The sequence below is a fragment of the Tachysurus fulvidraco genome, chromosome 20 (assembly GCF_022655615.1).
Source record: "Tachysurus fulvidraco isolate hzauxx_2018 chromosome 20, HZAU_PFXX_2.0, whole genome shotgun sequence".
In the NCBI taxonomy this organism is placed as follows: domain Eukaryota; kingdom Metazoa; phylum Chordata; class Actinopteri; order Siluriformes; family Bagridae; genus Tachysurus; species Tachysurus fulvidraco.
In genome coordinates, this window is record NC_062537.1 from 21135216 (window position 1) to 21157470 (window position 22255).

Consider the following 22255-nt stretch of genomic DNA (forward strand, 5'->3'; position numbering starts at 1 on the left):
GGAACCCTGAAAAAAAAGCCTTAAGCAAAAATAATAATTAAAAACTAAAAAAAAAAAACCAGTAACATCTGCTAAAGAACTGGCTGTTCGCCTCTAATTTCCTTTATTCTCCTTTAAAGCCACACCAACTCTAACTCTTCCAGTTAAATCATATATACCTCTTCATCTTACTCTCTTTCTTCCTCCTCTTATTATTTTTATTTTTTTTTCTGACCTTATAATACATACCGACACGTTTTTTTTTTTCTTCACGAATTCTTGACTTCTTAAGAGCTCAAGATCAACCTAAGTAGTCCTGTGTTTTTCGCACACCAACATATCAAAACTACAACACATGGTAGAGCTCTAGTTCAGGTATTTATATACCCATCTAAAGGCCAACTTTATACCAAAGAAAAACAAGCAATTCACGGTGGAGGATTGAGAGCTCTGTGTGCATCGCCCACGCCCGCCACAAGAGGCTCTGTACAGTCAGCAATAATGACGAAGACGATTTCTTTTCGTCTAAGAGCGCAGACGCATGACATTTGCACCAGCTATCAATTAAAAAACATAATAATAAAGCTGTAATAATAAATAGAATAATACACAGTAAATTCGTACGGATGCTACAGTAGATTACAGTGAATAAAAAATAACAATAATGTTTAAAGACCACAAAATAAATAATCAACACGATTAGAAAGTTCTTATTTCATATTTTGAGAGTTGTTTTTTATGATTGCTTTGAAATAAATTTAATTTTCATCATGTGCTATCTACGGCTCATTCGTTTTGTTTTGGAGATCAGGGCATTGGATGTAATGGAATAACACACAAACAAACGCCTGTTGCTTTTCTCGCGTGGTGCAAACCCTTGTTCAGTTTTACCCAATTTGTTACACAGATTTTCCTCCTGTTCAGATATTGTTCATGTGTTCAATCACTGCGATGATGTGTTACTGTGGTGTAAAAAAGAGGGACGCCTGATGTGTGCTAGTACATATAAGTAGGAGATGGTTTTTCAAGCTCTTTTTCCAGGAAATAAAATACCGTAGTTTGTGTCTGTTGGTGGGTTTTATTTTTTTCGTGGCTTGGCGTAATATTTCTGTCTGATATGATTTCACATTTGAAGACTTACATGTAACTGCACAAACATAAGTGCTAACGGTATTCTATTATTATTATTATTATTCTTATTATATTATTATTATTATTACTGATTATTATATATACATGCTATGCTTCATTTTAGATAGTGTTCATTCAAGGTGTCACTACTTTTGAAAAATTTGAAAAACGTGCCATTATGCTCTCTTAGCAAGGCCAAGTTTTTATTTTATGACGTTATTTCAAACATTTATTTAATCATATTTAAGAAGAAGAACAAGCATAATAAAAGAAGCAGAATACGTTATTAAGCCAATGAGCTTTAATAACTTTCTGATCTTTTCCATTTTATATACATATATTGATATAGAGATAAGATAGGTAGGTTTTAGTCTCTAGATGTGTCGTATTGTCGTTCGTCGCAGCTTTCGTCCTCGTCATCTGCTCAGTTGACCACGCCGTGAGGCTTGAGTCAGCTGAGACAGAAACATACTAATACGGTGCGCGTAATGATAATCTGATGACTAAAGAGTACGGTGACTGACCTTCGATAAGTGTGAATCTCTAGTTCTTTTCTTTACTCTAACTAGCTGTACTCCGCACACCAGAATAACCAGCAGTGGAAAGACGCTTGACTAAACCAATGTGTTCGTTGACTTAAGGGGTAGTTTAGAAAAGTAGTTTTAACATTTTCTTCATGCTAGAAACTAGCTAATGCCCATGTGTGTGTGTATTTCTGTTTCTGTAGCTGATATGAGATAAGGTTGTTGATGTGTCCTTCCTCTAGTTTTATTCAGGTTTATATATCTTTGGTTGTTTCGTATAAACTCAGTCTACTGTTCTAATCACACCCATTCCACTAGAGGTTGATGTGTCTTGTGAGTAGTGATCATTCAGCTACAAGAGCAGTCAGTGAGATTGGCGACTCTGATGTTGGTGAGGAGGTCTGGGTTCATGCGGTGGTTTTTAGTGGTGTTGAGTCAAGGGCGCAGTGTCGAGTGACACTGGAGTTCTGCACGTCCAACCTTCACCTCCATACCGCTGTCCGCGCGTGGAGTCCCGCTTTGTACACAGGACTTCGTCCGATGGAACAGGGTTGAGCTCCAGCTGAAGTAGGTGAAACTCGTGACACTACAACACCTACAACAGCACAATACAGAGACATTCAATTCAAGTTCCAAAGTCAAGTCCGGTTAGTGCTATAGAGTTGTGAACACATGTCCTATCAGGTCGCGAAAGTGTTGCGAATACGCGGTAGAAAATGATGAATGAATGACTGGATAGTGTTCTCAAAGCAGCTTTACAGAAGTGTGGAAACCGAAGACGAGAAAAAGAAATCAGATATAATAAATATAATGAGATAGATAAAAATACATACATGAATATCTACAATAAAGTGTTACAATTTATTTTAACCAACTAGTTTAACTTATTTAAAGTCACTATATAGCTATCCCTATCCCTATGAGCAGCCGGAGGTGACGGCAGCGAGGATACCTCCCTGAGATGATGACGAACCTTGAGAGGAACCAGACCTCTAGAAGTGAGACCTCATCCTGCATCTGGTGACACTCTACAGTACATAGTGTACATAATGTAAAATATGTCTTTCTATACTTCTACGACAGTTTATACCGTGCAGCCGAGAGCTCCTGAGGAACTAATGTGTCAATCATAACCTCGAGTTCAGCTCAGACCTGATTACTGATAAAGATCAAACCAGAACATACAGCTGACTGACACACAGTGGTACAGAAGAGACTGATGACCAGTCTCCCCGGTGCTCATACACAACAACCACCATGAGACACTGACTGACATGCAGATCAATCCTGCAGGGTGACGACCGAGTGACGAGACTCGCAAACAGTGAGAACATTCTAGTGTGAGTAGTTAGGAAAGATTAGGGGTTCATTCACACCATCCTTTGCTTTTACGTAAAGGTTATTTATTGTGTGAGTGTAAATATTTTAGTAGTTTTTTATAATATGGGGTACGATAAACATTACTATAGTGTTTTAGCTGAAAGAGTGAGGAGGAAAACGCGGTGTAACCACACAGACAAGTGTGACTTGTATGATGGCATGATGTATAATCTGGTGTGTGTGTGTGTTGTGTGTGTGTGTGTGTGTGGTTGTGTGTGGTGTGTGTGTGTGGTGTGTGGTGTGGTGTGTGGTGTGTGAGCACGGAGCTGACTACAGACAAGGACCTACTCAAGTCCCCACTGAACACACTCTACACCACTCTCACGACTGCTCTCACATACACACATCTGCACACTCGCTCACGCACTTGGAGGCTGATACACAGCTCTCTCACCTCTCTGTGACACACTCTCCTCCTGTCCACTCAAGACCGCTTTCTGTACTAGAAATAGTGACAGAATTTCACATCAGAGCTGTGACGATGTGAGAAATGATTGTTTATTATATTACCATCTCAAACTTTTTATATACAACAACATATTTTTATTTGGTAACCAAACTGCCGATGAGACATTTTATGTCTTCATGTCACTGTACTCATCGAGTATTGTTCTAATGGCAGATGTTGTGATAAACACGAGATCCGATAATCAGATTCATATTCATCATACTCAGCTAAAGGGGCGTGGTCTGATACGGAGGCGGGCTTGCTTCAGTCCCAGTCTTAACTAATTAACTAGTAATCGATGGAATGGAATGGTGTAAACTCAGTTTTTTTTCGTGACTTCTCTTCACCCACCCAAACAACACTCAACACACCCCACACACCCACACACACACACACACCCACACAAACCACACACACACACACACATTAAAATGACACAAAAGCCTTTTGTCATTTCCGCGCCTTGCCGACTCTGTCTCTGTGTGTTGTGTGGTTTTGTGTGTGTGTGTGTGTGGTGTGTGTGTGTGTGTGTGTTTGTGGTGTGTGTGTTGTTTGGAAGTGGCCCTCGTTTGGCTCTCCCTTCTGGGCGCCCCTTGATCCTCCTCATTCTCCCACGCTCCACATTAACACTGATGACCCGACTGCAACAGGCCCTCCAACGCTACAAACCGCCCACCGAAGTCACTGGATATTGCAATTCAATAGTTCAATCTTCTGCACCCCCCCAACCATTAGAGAGAGACGAGAGAAGAGAGATAGAGGAGAGAACGATCGATGAGACGTCAGAGAGTCCGATACTCTATCATGTCATCTCGAGATCTTTTCTGTAGATCCATATCTGTCGCTTTCATTTCTCTCGTTTCTTTCTTTCCTCCTCTTTCTCTCTCCTTGATCGCGCGATCGTGACAGAGTTCTCTCTCTATCCAGAAGAGGGACAGAGTGGAGCTCTCTCTAGAAGACATGATAAGAGAGAGCTATCCCTTCATACTCGCCGTCTCTCTCTTCTCGCGCAATCTATGCTCCTCGCTCTCGATGCTTTGACGGGTGGACGGGATCTACCTTCGAAGTTTTCCGCTCTCTCTCTCTCTCTTTCGGTCGCGCGGTATCTTTATCTCTCCCCTCGCGGTCTCTCTCCTTCTCGCTCGCGGTGCCCTATCTCCTGAGCAGCGGACGCGGGCACCCGCGCGCTCTCTCTCTCGAGCGATCGCGCGCTCTCGAGCGCGAGCGCGCAGCGCGCTCTCGCCTCTGCGCTCGCTCTCTGCGCGCGCGCGCTCTTCCCTTCGCTCCTTCCCTCTTTTAATCTTTACCATTACTGGGATGTGGTAGCTGCTTAGTTAAGGTGTTGTCTACTAATCAGAAGGTTGTAAGATTTGATGCTTCTATTCTTGCCAACACTTATATCATCATCCTTCATTAACCTGGGGTAGTTGATCGGCCGCGGCGGGATCTCCAACAGCTGGGAGGAACCTGCCTTAGTCATTTTTTTATCGTCGAAACGGGCAGTAACTTCCGCGTGGTGCGCCGCGCCTTGCCTCATTCAGTCCTTTTCCCCAGCCAGCTCCTACGCAATGTGTACTCAGTGTATCGGTCGTGGTTTCGGCCATACGTCTACTTTTTGTGTGTGAAAGGATGGGACTAAGGAGATTTGTGATAGTGCCGGTTAGCTACTTGATGGGTCGGATGAGAGAAAGGTAGGTGGCCCTAGCAGAATGGTCATTTTAGGATTTACGTCGCGTTCTAGGAAGTCTGTCCGCTATAAAAGTCTATTCACAATCGGTTGCCTTACTGCGGCTTATTGGGTTGCCCGTGGTGGAAATAGGGGACCCCGTAAATGGAAGGGATCTTGGGCTCGGACACCGCATTCGTTGAGTGTCTTGTGACAGGCCCCCCTGGTATGGGACCCGTTCAGCGGACTACCTACTGAGGGGGTGGGGTAATATCCAGGTGAGCCTCTTCGTTCTAACAATCCTCCCCTCGAAGTAAAAGCCTACCACACGTTCCGTTGTGTCAGAGTTTTTATACGATATGTGGACATCCTTGATTTTTTAGTCATAGCGTGTTGTTGTGTGGTGGTGTGTTTTCTATATTTCTGTACCAAGTATTTAAATTATTTGTTGCTATCTGAAAAACAAATGTCGTTTTTTAAATCGGTGTTATTTAGCGTTAAATTAGCGTTACTTATGTTACTTCTAGACATTCTAGAGAGAGGTAAAATAAGCTTTGATCCCCCCCGCCCACCCCACACCCCCCCCCCCCCCCCCCCACCCCCCCACCCCCCCCCCCCCACCCCCCCCCCCCCCCCCCACCCCCCCCCCCCCACCGCCCCCCCCCCCCCCCCGCGGGGTAGCGCACCCCCCCCCCCCACCCGCCCCCGCCCCCCTCCACACCCCCGCAACCCCAACACCCGCCACCTCCCCGCCCCCGGCCGCCCCCCCCCCGCCCGACCCCCCCCTCTGTAGGCCACCCTCCACCCACCTTGACCCCCGCCCGCGCCCCCTTTTTTTCTTATTTTTAGTTAGTTTTGTTTTTTGTTTTTGTTTATGGTTGTTTTTTTTTGTTTGATTTTTTTTGTATTTTGTTGTTTTTGTTTTTTGTTATTTTTATTAGGGTTTTGTTGGATAAATTGTTGTTTTTTGTATTGTGTTTTTTTGGGTTGTTTTGTTTTTGTGTGTATATTTAGGGAGTTTTGTTGGGTTTTTGTTTTTGGAGAATATGTTTTTTGTAGTGTGGTGAGTATGAACTGTTGTTGTGAGGTATTGAAGTTTGGTTTGTTTTTAGTTTTTTGGTTTGTGTTTTTAGTATTATTGAGGGGTGTTTTTTTTTAATCTTTTTTGTTTAGTGTGGTTGTGTTCTGAGTTTTTTTAATTTTTTTTTGTGTCGGTTTTGGGTGTTGGTTGCATAGGGTTTTTTCGTGGGTTTGTGTTTTTTTGTTTTTGTTTTATTTTTTTTATTAAGGAATTTGATTGCACAAGGGGCCTGGTGTGTGTTTACTACCCCCCCCAGCCCCCACGAGACTGTATCCCCCCCCCCCCCACCCCCCCCCCCCCCTCCCCACCCCCCCCCCCCCCCCCCACCCATTCCCCCCCCTCGCAAGTGTGCCAGCCCACCGCCCCCCGCCCCCACCACCCCCCCCCCCCCCACCCGCCCCCGTCGTTTGTTTTGTTTTTTTTTTATTTTTTTTGTGTATGGGTGTTTTTTCTTTATTATATTTTTTTTTTTTTGTTTTTTTTTGTTTACCCCCGCCACAGCCAGCACACACCAACGCCCCACCACCTCGCAAACACCCAGGCCCCCCCATCCCATCCCCCCCCCCCCCCCCCCAGACCAGCCCCCCCCCCCCACGCCCCACCCGCGCCACCCACCCCCCGCATCAACCCCACCCCCCACCCCAGCCGTCCCCCAACCCACGCGCCCCCCCCCGCCCACCCCAATCCTCCAACCCAACTACCACTTTTACTGACCCTGGTTTATTTTTTGTTGGCTTGTTATTTTGTTGGGTTCTTATTCGTGTTCTTATGTTTTTTTTGTGTTTATTTTATATTGAGGTTTTTTTTTTTTTTTTTTTTTTTTTTTCTTTGTTTTGCTTCTTTTTTTGTTTGTTATTTTTTGTCGTGGTCTTTTTTTTTTTGTGCTCTTCATGTTTTATCATTTTCTCATATGTTTTTTTTTAGTTTTTTTCTTCTATCATGCCCCCCCCACCCTCCAACCCTCTCCACCCAACCCCCCCCGGTTCCGCCCCCCGACCCCCCCCCCCCCGGTCTTTGTGTAATTGGTTTTTGGATTTATTTTTTTAGTTTCCACCTAGCCCCAGCCCGCCTCCTTTTTGTTTAATTTTTTTTTTTGGTCTGGTTTATTTTTTGCACCCCCCCCACCCCCCCTCCCCCCCCTTTTGGCCCCCCCCCCCCCCCCCCCCCCCCCCCCCACCCCCCCTCCCCCACCCCCCCCCACCCCTTTTTTCTTTTTGTTTTCTTTTTTTTTTGTTGTTTTTTTTTTTCTTCCCCCATCCCCCCCCCCCCCCCCCCCCCCCCCCCCCCTACCTCCCCCCCCCTTATCTTTGTTTTTTGTGGTTGTTTTGTTTTTTGTTATTTTATTTTATTTTTTCTTTTGTCTTTTTTTTTTAGTTTTGTTTTTACAATTTTAGAATTCTCTTAGTTCCCTTTATCGTTTTTTCTGGCTCTGGTTTTTTTTGAATTTCTTTTATCTTGTTTGTACTGTGGATTATTTACTGTTTATTAAATAATGTAATCTAATAGAATTAAATGTAAATTAAAGTTAAATAAAACAATTAGTGATCACGAAAAGACAAACGAACATCATGAACGTTTTTTTTTTTATTATTCCCCGCGCTGCGTCACTTCCTGTGAGCGCGTTTTGATCACTTCCGTTTTAAGGAGACTGTCATGGCGGCGCCCATAGCGGTACACCTAGAGTTCGGGTTTGTACTGTTTTATTGCCTTCGGCACCCGGTTTCAGTTCGTTTGTTTGTTGCTTTGTATCACGTGACATGTTGTTTGTGACTTATTTGACACGTTAACACTTTTATCGCACTTTTATAAGCGAATGTTTATTTCAGTTCAAATGTGTTTTGAGAAATTCGCGTCCTGCTGCTGCTGATGTCACAATCACAAGCAGAACCAGGATCAGGATCAGAACCAGGATCAGGATCAGAACCAGAACCAGAACCAGGATCAGTGTGTTGACTCACACAAGAGATTTGGTTCCAGCTGTTTGTTACTCAGAAGTACAGACATAAATAAGACTGTATTATACAAGACAATACAGATGTGATGCAATAAACAGAATGAGAATTAAATATAAATACAGAATATATAACAGATCAGTTCTGTGCATAAAGTGTGAGAGTGTAAATAACAATATTGTGCACTATTTTGTTTAGTACAATATCCAGCAGCAGTAGTGTGTAATATATACAGACGATGTGATGACTGACTCCTGATAATGCAGCACTTATAGATATGAAGCAGTGAATATAATGATGGTGAGGTGTTAATCAGGGTGATTGTCTGGGGTAAGTAACTGTCCCTGTGTCTGTAGCGCCTGAGAAAAGGGAGGAGCTGAAGGAGGTTGTGTCCAGGGTGTGAAGGGGCAGTAGTGATGTTTACTGCCCGGTTTCCGGTTCTTGTGTCGTACAAGTCCTGGGGGGTGGGCAGGGGGGCACCAGTTATTATTTCTGTTGTTTTTACTATGCGTTGCAGTCTGTTCCTGTCCTGTTTAGTTGCTGCACCAAACCAGATGGTGATGGATGTGAACAGGACAGATTCAATGACTGCAATGTAGTTAAACTTCCTTAATTAACATAGACAGTACATCCTCTGCAGGGTTTTACACATGTGGCTCTACATGTGAAGCTGCTGCCCAAACGACTCTCTTACTGAACCTGTAGTGCACTAGATAAGGTGCAGGACACATAGCGTTTATCTTAAATATTAAATCTGTAACATTTTCATGCCTTTTATAAGCAAATCATTTTAGTATTTAAAATATTATCATCAAAAATACATCTATACATTTGTGGAGTTTTGTTCTTTAATTCACTTCATAACTTCACTGAAACCCTGAAAGTATCAGTGCAATGTTTCTGATTCACTAACTGAAGAAAATGAGGGTAAAAAAACAAAGCAGTAAGAAACTAGAGCAAGTGAAAATAAAGTAAGAAGTAAATGGAGAAAAAGGAGAACAGGATTAAACGAGCGGCTGCTAGAGGTTTTAATAAACTCCATATTTAAGTTGTTTTAGAGGATAATACTCAGGTTTCTAATGGAGCCGTTATCACCATATTATCCTCAGTGTGTTGAGGATACGTTACGGTGAAAATTCCAGGCAAAATGAGTCCTATTTACTTCTAAACATTTGTTTGTTCTTTCTTTTCTCTTTCTTTCCTTCTGAACTTCCTCCCAAATCTCTGCTCTTTCTTCTTTCCCTTTCCTTCCCTTCTTTTGAGCTGCATATTAAACACTACAAGATAGATATATAGAATAGAAATATTTCAGTTCATTTAGAAATGGAGGTTGCAGATTAAACGTACGCATTGTCTGGAGTTTTAAATAATTACAAGGTTTAAATCATCGTCTGTCTTTAAGTTTATTACATTTAGTGAATAAAAGCTGAGACTCTGGTGAACAAGTCCGCAGCCTGAGATCACGCGCGTTGTAGAAAGTTAACGCTTGGCATCATATAAAAGTCCTTTCGGCTTTTAAGTTAAAGCGGAATGGCGGCTCATTGTGTGTGTTTAAAAGAGCGATGGTGTGTGTGAGCGGCCTGACTGAGCCTCTCCGACTCTCTGTGCTGCTGGAGCTCGGGCCAGCGGCCAAAAGCCGAGGATCTGGAGGACAACTGGGCTTTCTGCAGGAGATGTGAGCGCTCTTTATGGAGCCTGCACCTGCTGCTGCATCTCCCTCAGCGTCACGCTGCTTCACTAACATCAACACCGCCTCGCATTCAGACGCTCGCTTTACACCACCACTCCACGCAGGTCAGGCGTGTTTGATTAGATCAAAGCCCCGTGTGTAGAATAAGCAGCATTTCATCCTGGTTTTACTTTTAGAGGAAACCTGTAGATTTGTTACAATCCCACAGCTCCTGGATTTTACATTTCACTCAGTTTAACACTGATGCTTCACAACTGCCTTAAATTTTTTTTTCAAATATTTCCAAATTAAAGAAAATAAATGATCAAAAAGATCATTGTCAGTAAAAGGAAGGGACTAAATTAATCCCAGCTTCACCGATTTAATGAGCCAGGTTAAATAAATTCCCTGTAATTTGATGCTTTTCTGTCGTTTCACTGCCTTCGTATAAGTTCACATGGGCTTTGTTTATCTGTTGATCTGTTTATCTGTTAATCATTAGATTGTATCTGAATGAGGTTTTTATTTGTTTGGCTTGTGCATCAGTGATCTGAGGTTCTTTCTCTTTTAGTAACTCGCTGTGGAGTGTGAAAGAGTTTTGGGAGTCAAAGAGTCATCTGTCTGATTCTATCTGAGTCAAATCTCTGACTCCCTAAAGTGATTTATCAGACAGATGCATTTATACTTGTGTAGCCTTGTGACTTTGGGATGTGAATAAACGGTGGAATCAGAGTGTGTAGGTATTACTATATATTACGTTCTACATTGTTATGGAACACGTCTGAGGAGCAGAGCTTACTGTGGTCTGACTGCGGAGACAAACGAGCCTCTTGATGACCGAGACAAGGGAACGTGGACGAGAGAAAGTGCTGCGTTTTGTTACATAGCTTTGTTCTAGATAGTCTGAGCGAGTCTCCGAGGGAGAACTGATCTGTTTTCATGTGCAGCTTTAATTTACAACAAAATCACTTCTGTTTATTCCACAGCTTTGTTGAATGCTGGACTCTGATTGGCCACAAGGTGTCAATAGTTTTAGTATTTTTGTAAATTGTGTATTGTGTATAAAAGTAGTCTCCAGTGTCACTTAGTAAAAGTCAGAGGTGAAGCTGCTGTTAAAGCTTGTACACGGTGGATGCTTATTTACCTACTTATTTATTCATTTTGCTAAACGTGTGCGATGGATGAAGATGAATACATTAAATATCCATCAGAAACATTTCTTCTGCTTTGTTTCCTCTTTCAGAGGAGGAGCTGAACTGCTGTTTGATGGAGTCAAGGATCACCATGTGACACTTCCCAGCCAATCAGAGCCCTGTGAGTACACTCAGCGTGTGTGTGTGTGGTTTGTGTGTGTGTGTGTGTGTGTGTGTGTGTGTGTGGTTTGTGTGTGTGTGTGTTTGTGTGTGTGTGTGTGTGTGTGTGTGTGTGTGTGTGGTTTGTGTGTGTGTGTGTGTGTGTGTGTGGTTTGTGTGTGTGTGTGTGTGATGGTGATATGACGACATAATAGTGATAAAACACACTTAGAGCTGGTGTTGATGTTGAAAGTTTGAATTCTGAGGCAAAAAAAATGAACCAAAACTTTTAAAGGATTTGTTTTAATTTTTTTATTAAATATTTAGTCTTTTATCTTTATTTGTTTATTGCATAATATATCCATCCTAAATCACACATATATGTGTATATAAGATTATTTATAAAACATAAACGCAGAGACTTCGGTGTAAAAAAACGATTTGACTCTTTGTGATGTCACAAAATGTGCTCATATTCATTCAGCCAATCACGACTCGTATGCAAATTACTACAGGATGATAGGCTAGAAAGTTTAAGCTACAGAAAAGATGAACGTTAGCGGTGAACAGATGGTGGTTGTCATGGTAGCATGACATGTGTATATATACGTATATCGTTAGTGGGCATAGTGGGGGTCCTGATTTGCATACCCATGTATATTCATAGAGTGTTGAATTTTTAATGAGACTGAAGAAAAATGGGCGTCTTCCTGAATGGTTCCCTGGATAGTTAAAGGTTCTTGGCTTGCTACAAGGGTTCTACATGGAACCTTTTTTTTTTTTTTTTTTTTTTAAATGAGTTCTGCCTCTGACAGACGAGGGGAAGAAGAGAAAAGAGCCGTACAGAGAGCTGGATTAATAAGAGTTTGGAGATGTTTTCTCGTTTTCATTGATATTAATTTCTTTATTAATGTGTTGATGTGTTATTAACGTCCCTCAGTCGTTTTTAGGGAACCTTGTTGGGAAAGAAAGTTTCTTAAATGTTCCTTTGACAGTTAATTGTTCTAGATCTGAACAAAAAGTCCTCCAGAGAACTTTGATTGGTTTACAGAGGATAGTTTAATAGGAAGACGGTAAACGATCGATTAATGTATGAATGACATCACGGCACTGCTGAATTCTGGACTGTGATCGCCGTACAGAGTGCGGCGCTGCCGCAAGTCACCGTCTGTGGTGTAAGAGGAATAAAGCGCTGTTGCAGGAATGAGGTAAAGGCGAGGGAACAAAGCAAGCACGAGTAATAACCGAGAGCCGTATCGAACCTCCTCGTACCTTCAGAAGTGACTTTCCCTCTTTGTCTCCGAATCAATTCGTGACTATTCTCATTATCGACAACTTAATTAGCTCCATACATCTCGCCCCGTGCCTGTCCCTCAGGCGGAGGCAGGAACACGCTGGTTTAGAGGAAGCCTTCTCGTGCTTCTTGGATTTACCCCAGAACATAAATGTTAGATTTATTTAGAAAAAGTTTGTGCGTCATGTGGAGAAAATCAGACATTCGTTTATCGCAATAAACTTTCCGTAAACCGTATCATGCCGTTTATTTCTGCAGGTTCATTTACTTATACTTTATTAACGTTGGCTTTAAAGTACGAAAAAAAAACTAGCAATGAAAATAAGAGACACAAAAAATCAAACCTTCGTTTTGTTAGTTTATTTGTATAACTTTTTTTTATTTGTTTTTAAGTCTTTTACTATTCCATGTCACTCACATTAAATCAGCCTCCAATAGAACTTTAATTAATTAGTTATTAAATTAATTACGCTTGTATATAATTAAATAAATAATTAATTGTTTTTTTTTTTTAAAAACAATTATTCAAATTCAACCCTTTTTACAAATCCCAACCTTCACAGTGTATCACATAAAGTGACAGTTTATCATGATATCGTTATCATTTCGTCGTTAAACCTCTCCGCTCTAATCCCGAAGAATCTCCTCTCTTTCTTTTCTCTTCTCCTTCACTTTCATTTAAACAACAATAGAGCTGAACCCTGTGTCCATCCTCCTCCTCCTCCTCCTCCTCCTCCTCCTTCTCGTCCACCAACATCTGTGAGCCTCCTCAGCCTCTGCCATTCTCTCTCTAACTGCTCCATTATGGAGGCTCTTTCACTTGTAAATATGGTCAGTGATATTGTCGATGGGTCTTTTATGCCCAGTGCCGGGGTCACACTGAAGGTATGGAGCGGGGTAGGGGTTTGGGGAGGGAGGCCTGCCTGAGGCGGGAGGGATGACGTTTACAAAGGCCCGAGTGCTGTCGGTTTTGTGTGCAGTCATTTTTTTTGGGTGGGTGGAGGGGGTGTTGTGCTGTTCTTCTTTTGAAAGAAGGATCTCACTCTCAGTGTCTCTCAGATTCCTGCAGGCTTCATGGTGGGACTCGGGGTGAAAGTGGTGTCGAGGGTGAAGAGAATGAGGGCATTGACATTAGGCCATGACTCGGTACAAGGGAGGTCTCGATAACAGCTTAAATACCAGAACATTTGTTATACCTGAAGATCAGAGTTTTTACACCACAGCTGTTTCTCTGGAACCTTGAGAGGAACCGGACTGAAAAGAGAACCTCATCCTCATCTGGGTGACACCAGAGAGTGGGACTATAAAGCATTCTAAACACCAGAGAGTGGGATTATAAATCATTATAAACACCAGAGAGTGGGACTATAAAGCATTCTAAACACCAGAGAGTGGGATTATAAATCATTATAAAAACTGAGAGTGGGATTATAAATCATTATAAACACTGAAAGTGGGATTATAAATCATTATAAACACTGAGAGTGGGACTATAAAGCATTATAAACACCAGAGAGTGGGACTATAAAGCATTATAAACACCAGAGAGTGGGATTATAAATCATTATAAACACTGAGAGTGGGATTATAAATCATTATAAACACTAACAGTGGGATTATAAATCATTATAAACACTGAGTGGGATTATAAATCATTATAAACACTGAGTGGGATTATAAATCATTATTAACCCTGAGAGTGGGATTATAAATCATTATAAACACAGAGAGTAGGATTATAAATCATTATAAACACTGAGAGTAGGATTATAAATCATTATAAACACAGAGAGTGGGATTATAAATCATTATAAACACAGAGAGTGGGATTATAAATCATTATAAACACAGAGAGTGGGATTATAAATAATTATAAACACAGTGAGTGGGATTATACATCATTATAAACCCTGAGAGTGTGATTATAAATCATTATAAACACTGAAAGTGGGATTATAAATCATTATAAACACTGAGAGTGGGATTATAAATCATTATAAACCCTGAGAGTGTGATTATAAATCATTATAAACACTGAAAGTGGGATTATAAATAATGTCCTTTTTACAGCTTTGAGCAATATATTACTTTCTAAGTTAAATTGAGCTGCCTTTAGTTCTTTAGTAATGCTTTACATGGAGCTTCTGAGATGTTGATGTAAGGAGTCACCAGAGTCAGTGCTGTGGGAATGGCAGGCCAGATTAGACTGGATCAGATGTTAGATTAGATTTAAGGGTTTGACATAAAGCTCACAGTCATTTTTGTTCTACAGGTCTTTCTGAGTGTTCTGTTTATTTAGCTGTTACACAGATTGTGTGTAAAGTCAGGAAAATGTTTGCACGTATGTGTGTGTGTGTGTGTGTGTGTGTGTGTGTGTGTGTGTGCATGCGTGCGTGCGTGTGTGTGTGCGTGCACATAGCCTTTTTCCCTCCAAACACACTGAGTCTACAACATTCAGAGGTGTGTGTGTGTTTTACCAGACCTCCAAAACTCCATAAAACAACAGGAGCAAAACAGCAGCGAGGTCATCGCCATGACGCTGAAGTTTCCACGACAACTGGACCACAAAAGTGAACCCTGAGAGGGAATGTGGTCCTTTCTGAGACCAGAAAATGACCTTGAGTCTTCTCTGTCTATATATGTATATATGTGTTGTCTGTGTGTGTGTGTGTGTGTGTGTGTGTGTGTGTGTGTGTGTTTGTGTGTGTGTGTGTGTGTGTGTGTGTGTGTGTGTGTGTGTGTGTGTGTGTGTGTGTGTGTGTGTGTGTGAGAGAGAGAATGAGAGTCAAACATCTCACTCACTCGGTGTCATGGACGACTGATTGTGATAAATCAGCGAAATTTCTGTTTTATATTCCAAATCCTTAAGTGATTGATGAGCTCACACACACACACAAACAAACAAACACACACACACACTATTGTCACAGACGTCTCTCTTATCGCTATCAGGATGAATGACGTCAGCTCCTCCCACCCGGAGACCGTAACAACAATGCCGACCATTGTGCATAACCGTACCACCTAAATATCGTGCTTAGCCGCCACGCTACACGCTACACGCCTTCGTCCTTCTCCTTAGCCGCTATCCCAGCATGCACTAGTGATGGCTGCTGTGGTGCAGACTGCTCCCTTTTCCCCTCCTCCTCATCCTCTCTACTCCTTTTTTTAACGAGCGTAAAAGCAGTATTGATGAAGGTGTAGGAATCTCTGCACAGTTTGTAGGACACGCCCTCACTCTCCTTTTTATTAAAACTCGCCCCAGTGGACGAATGATGAGCTCCAAAGTGATTGCTTCTGTTTTTAGCCTCATGCTCTCAGAGCTCGTCGATATTCATTGCCTGGACGCTGCACCAAGGCAGACATCACTCTTCAGTATGGACGCCGGGGCGCGAGTCGGACGGCCTGCGAGGTAACGGCGATCGTTACACGGCCGAGGAGCTTGACAGCGATCCAATTAACCTGAAACAGCCTCCATCGCTCGCCTGCTGCCTTTCACAGTGAGAGTGAAGGAGCGCGTCGCTCGCATGCTGATGCTGACGCTCTGAAACCCAGCGAGCGCTTACCGACGTTCCTCTCGGATCTGTTTACACTCACTACTGCAGCACCATGGCCGACTCGCTCAAACTCCGCTGGAGCGTCATCGTGTCCCGTATCTCATGTCCCACGTCTCCTCCAGCACTCGCTGCACCCCACCCCAACTCCCCCACACCGTGTTCCCCGTGTCTGAGTCACTGCGGAGGTTTCACTGATCTCACGGGACACGACGCACCACGAGGAACGAGACGACGCGGCCCGGGCTGCTGATAGAGAATAAATACAAAAAGAGAGGAAAGAAGGAGAGACGAATCAGAGTGGAATGAGAGGAGTGAAGGAAGAGAAACATAGGAAAGAAGGACAATGAGTAGGGAGGGAAAGAAAGAGAAAAAAGAAGGAGGTGAAAGATGATTAATGGAAGGACAAAAAGGTGGAAGAAAGCCAGAGAGAGAATGGAAAGAAAGGAAAATGGAAAGGAAAGAATGAAGTAAATTGAAACAAGGAACTAGATAAATGAAGGAGAACATGCGAGGAAGGGAAGGAACAAATGGAAGGAAGGGATGCACATAGGGAGAAAAGAAGGATGAACAAATATATAGTGAGGTAGGAGGAAAAGAAAGACAAAAGCAGAGAGGAAAAGGCGGGAAGAGAGAAGGAAGTGAAAGATAAGAAAAAGGAAGGATAAAAAAGATGGAAGAAAGCGGTATCGTGAAGGGGAAAGCAGAGAAGTATGGAAAGAAGGAAGAAAGAAGAGAAAATAAAAAAAAGAGAGAATAGAAGGAAGAAATGGAAGGATGAAGGAAACAACGGAACGAATAAAGTAAAGATATGAGGAATAAAAAAGGAAGAAGGGAATTCAAATCTAATGACATGAAATACAGCAGCATTGTGTGTAATAAAACTTATTATTATTATTGTTGTTGTTGTTGTTGTTGTTGTTGTTGTTGTTTCTGACCGAAAGCTCTGTCTGTGCTTTACACCGTGTGTTTATCTCACACGTCTTCTCTCACCCTGAGGTTCTTCTGCTGGTTCCTCGTGTGTCACACGGATGTCTGGAGTTTTGGGTTTTTTTATTTAGTGCTGTTTCTCTCCTCAGACCAGAGGAGCTTCTGTCTGATGTTTAGGTGTTCCTGCTCCTCTCCCTTCATCACCCCTGTATTAAGGAGGAAAGTGGTTCAGTCCTGTAATGGAGGCTGATGATGCTGTGTTGATGTTGCTGGACCACAGATGCTGTGTGTTCTGTCACTGTTCACCGTATAGTCTCACACACACACACACACACACACACACACACACACACAATGTCGCAGTTTAACGTCCCCGGACCGTTCCATTTGAAGCTCAGTGTTTTCTCGCTTGTCTGTGTGTCTTTATGAAGTGATGAATTAAATGGTGTGATTAAAACGACGACGCCGCTTTACACACACCGACCCTCTGTTTCATCGGAGCTCCAACATGGGGAGCGTTTAACGTTTACATCCATCAATCATCCTGCTCTTCTCCACATTTCCACGCCGTACAGACGCCACATTACCGAGACATCGTGTTCCCAAAAACATCTGTTTTCTCCGTCCTTTTTGTGTCCGCCGTCGCTGGCCATCCGGAAACTAAACTATAGGCCTCGCGTTTTCGTTCGAATCGGTGTTTTGCGGCGTGGCGCAGTATTTTAATGCTTTCCTTTTCCATACATCAGCCCTCCTCCCTCCCTCCCGCCTGCCCCACCCTCCCACTGTCGCGCCACTTCGACCGATTCTGTCTCTCCCTGCACTTCGACCTCTAACCTTTGACCCTTTGTGGCTCTTTTGCAGGGGACTTGAAGCAGCTGCTAGTGTGGATTCAGGAGAACCTGCTGAAGGAGAGGCCCGAGCTCTTTGTGCAGGGAGATTCTGTGTAAGCGTACACACACACACACACACACACACACACACACACGCACATATCGGCTTTGCCGGAGAACGAATAAAATAACACACTTAATGACTATATTAGATTTTGAAATGTTACACGAATGTTATATTAATGTTATTTTAAGGTTATATTAAGGTTCTGCTTGTTTTAGAGATTATTACAGATTACTAGCATTCGGTTTAAAGCTACATTCATGACAATTTGATGACATTTCCAGCTGTTTTGCAGTTCGAACATGACGGATGTGTCGCCATATCGCTTTTTCACTACGCCGCACTACAATCGCTCTACGTTTTACATAATTAATGCAGACATCCATCCATCACCTTTGTGGGATGATTTCATCTTTTATACAGCGGCGTATAGATTTTGCAACATGGCAGAAATTCATTCGCTGAACTTTAATCCTGCGCATGACCGAGCCTCAGACGTGCGGACGGCGTCACGCCGTTGTCTGATATTATTGTTTATTACGGTATTATTACGCTAGCACTCCATCAGATTATTAATAATGATCAAAGTAAATGATTTAAATGTGTAAACGTGTTCCGTATTATACAGGATGTATGTTTTAGTCCACTTTAGGACACGTTTTTTTTTTTTATTAATGTTCAATTATTTGTAATATTATGGAATTTAAACTGAAATCTAATTTCTCAGTTTGTAGTGAATAATAATTGAATAATTCTGATGGCTCGAAAAGATGAAAGTGTTTAATGTGAAATGACGTAAGAATGAGATGAACAGCATCACGTCTACAGAAGGATATCGTTATACATATCATCGCCGTAGGAGACGACGAGCCTCCGTAGGAAGCCGCACCTCAGCTGTACTTTGTCCTGTTTCAGTAAACGATTTATTAAAGCTGACGAGCGAATGTTTGATCCTTCAGATCATTTGTGATTTTTTTTCTCTCTTTATCTATTGACATGTTGTATAAATTGTGGTGAAGCTGCTTTACGTCGATGTTATCAGTGAACGAGGAAATGTCTCTGTTTTCTCTTGCACAGGAGACCCGGCATTCTCGTATTGATCAACGATGCGGACTGGGAACTGATGGTGAGATGTGTGTGTTTGTGTGTGTCTGTGTGTGTGTTTGTGTGTGTTTGTGTCTGTGTGTGTGTTTGTGTGTGTGTGTGTGTGTGTGTGTGTGTGTGTGTGTGTGTGTGTGTGTGTGTGAGAGAGAGAGAGAGAGAGAGAGAGAGAGAGAGAGAGAGAGAGAGAGAGAGAGAGATCAAATCAGTCCACTTCCTCTGTTTTAATGACTTGCTCATTTTTCTGGGCCGTGTGTCACTTCCTTTTTCCGTCTGTCTGATGTGCAGGACGCCGCTGCAGGTCAGTCGTTCAGGCAGAACCACATATTGGCATCTACTTGTAATTTACACAAACACGGTCAATGAGGGAAACGTCGATGTCTTGAGGACTGTCGATGATGGTCTAAAACCCACAAATCAAGCACTGATTTAAACTTGGGTATCGGGTCGCTCCTTTTTACGGCTTTAACATAAATCTGGACTGTAATAGCTTTTAGCTCGGCCCCTCGTCTCCTGCGCACGCTAATAAACATCGAACGAGCGATTTGCTTTTTAAGGCCCTTTTCAAGAAATATTTGCCACGGATCATTACAGCTAATGGTGGTGTTTTGTGTTTGTGTGTGTGTGTGTGTGTTTGTGTTTTTGTGTGTGTGTGTGTGTTTGTTTTTTTTTGTTCAGTGAATAACTGGAAATCATAATTGTTTGAACTGTGTGTGTGTGTGTGTGTGTGTGTGTGTGTGTGTGTGTAGGGTGAGTTGGAGTACCAGCTTCAGGACCAGGACAATATCGTTTTCATCTCCACACTTCATGGAGGTTAACAGACTCTAAACATTCTCACACACAGACACACACACACAGACACACACACACAGACAGTCACACACACACACACACACACACACACACAGACAGACACACAGACACACACGCACACATACATACACACCATATATCCATGCCTTTATTCTCGATGCTCTTCGCTACCCATCCTCCATCCTCCAACCTCTCGACCAATCCAGTGAGCACGTCTTGAGTTGTTTTGATTCTTTAGCCCAATAAAACGGGCCGTCAGTGGAACACGGGTTGAGACAGGATGGTCTCGGCCCTCTACCTGCCCCTCGGTTCGATGGAAGGGGTCACAACTGGCGCATTCAGAGGTCATTCCGTCTAGCCGACGTGCAGATGGATTCTCCAGAGACGTTCAGCAATCACTCACACTCTCGCTGCCAAACAGCAAAATTTCCATTTCATTTATTTACGTCTGGACATCACGGTTTTTTTCTTTTCTCGTGAATAAATAAATATGATTTTTAGTATTTATAGAATGGTATTTTTTTCTATACAGAAATGCAATTTTTTTTGTTGAAGTAAAACAGAAATTTTTAATAAATGCCTCGTTGATGCTGAGGTTCTTGGAAAAAGTCAAATATAAAAGCTTAAGTCTAAAACATTTCATTTGGTGTCGTAGCTTCGATTTCTGCCTCGACTCGTCCGTGTCACCTTGACATTTTATCTGCTTTTATTTTTTAAAGAAGAAAATGATATGACCTAATCTCTATGTGAGGCTGCTGTATAGTGAAGCTTCAGATCAGGAGCTTTTTTGAGTGTTGAGCTTTTTTTCGAGTGCGAGTGCCTTGTGTCATGTTTCGCTAAATAAATAAATTAATTAATAAATAAATAAATAAATGGATTTATATATTTATGAACTGACCAATCACCCAGCGTTGCTTTAACAATATAATTAAATAAGTGTGGATTTATTCTATAGATATTTTAAATTTTATTTAATGAATAATATATATATATAAAATGTTTTTTTTTACATGTAATATTTAGTTTTAATATAATTTACTAAAGTATATTTTTCATCTATTTTCTGTTATTTAATCTCACACATACGGAGGTGGTTTACACGAGGAATCCGCTTCCAATCACTCCCTGATCTTACACTTCTGATTTCATCCCTTCTTTGGATAACGTAGCATTAATCCAGTGTTTTATATGTTCACCACAGAGCCTTTAAATCTTTTTTTTTTTTGGTTAGGAGCGTGGCAGGCCTGATTTACATCTCCACATCCTACAGAAACAATAGCAGTAAACAGTGCATGGTCTTTTTTGTTGCAGATTGATTTTGATCCTACTTTAAGACCCATTTCCTGATCCTGGGGTCCCCTGGAATATTCATTAGGGGTGAATCCGCGGGATCCACTGAAGAGTCGATTTGCAACGGAAAACTGTATGATAATAGTGTAGCCTAACTATAATACAAATGCTAATGAGCTGGAGGGAGGGAGAGAAAACACCCCTGTGTGTGTGTGTGTGTGTGTGTGTGTGTGTGTGTGTGTGTGTGTGTGTGTGTGTGTGTGTGTGTGTGTGTGTGTGCACAGGCAGATGAAGAGAGTAAACATTGTTCTCCTGCGGCGTGACCTGTCAGGGAGGTCAGGAGTTAAAATGGCGGCTGATTATTAGAGCCAGTTCCTTTTATGACTTTTATAGCGAGGATTTAATAGTAAACACTGTTTTTTTTTTTACTTTTAGCATTTTATTTTCAAACCAAAGGCCATATTATAACACAAAAAAAACTGATATAAAATATGTCCAGGTTGAAGCTTCATCCAGCAGCTTGGAGGATGAGGAACGTCTTTGCAGAAAGTAATCTCCATCCGTGGACTAAAACCGTAGCTGGACATCATATCACTCAGTCACTGATATGTGACAATAATCGTTAACCGTTTCTAATCTTGGTTTTGTTTTCTATTGCAAATAATTATCTTAAACATCTTCTAGCCTTGACTGTAAGTTTATGGTCCTGGAGAAACGTCGTTTCATTTCACTGTGCACTACAACAGCTATACGGTCGAAATGACAATAAAAGCTTCTTTACTTGACTTGATGATCTAAGATGGCTTGAGGGAGTCCAGTTCTGACCAGCCTACATATCTGAGCTGCTTAAACATTCTGGTCATGCAGGAAGCTGAATGGTGTCTGCGGCCCGCTAGCCTATAGCATCAACCATGAACATGAGGAGAACATACACATCTACAGGACTCTGGGCTTCTCAAGTGAGATCCAAGTACCATTAGGGGTCCATGAAACATACCCATACAGTGGACACTGTACAATAGCTGAGATCATCCACTGGTGTTGTTAGAGATCTTAATTAATTTTACGTTTGATTTAAATTGGTTTAAAAAATTATGCCATGTTGCAGGTATTTTATTAAATCTAAAAACATTTTAATGGATTTTTAATATTATACAATATGTATTGAATATTTAGGTGAAATCTTTAGGAATAGTACATTTGAATGACTCCACAAAAAATAAAGTCTACTGTACACACATTCTAAAACATTTTAAA

The 22255-nt window shown here is 41.9% G+C and overlaps 1 protein-coding gene across 1 annotated transcript; it reads left to right on the top strand.

The window, feature by feature from the left end:
- The first annotated feature begins 7804 nt into the window (after positions 1-7804).
- On the top strand, positions 7805-20348 carry urm1 (ubiquitin related modifier 1). The gene is made up of 5 exons (XM_047805171.1): positions 7805-7897; positions 11074-11144; positions 17762-17843; positions 18872-18920; positions 19645-20348. The coding sequence occupies exons 1-5, from the start codon at positions 7863-7865 to the stop codon at positions 19711-19713; spliced, it is 306 nt and encodes a 101-aa protein (XP_047661127.1). The 5' UTR covers positions 7805-7862; the 3' UTR covers positions 19714-20348.
- The last annotated feature ends 1907 nt before the right edge of the window (positions 20349-22255 follow it).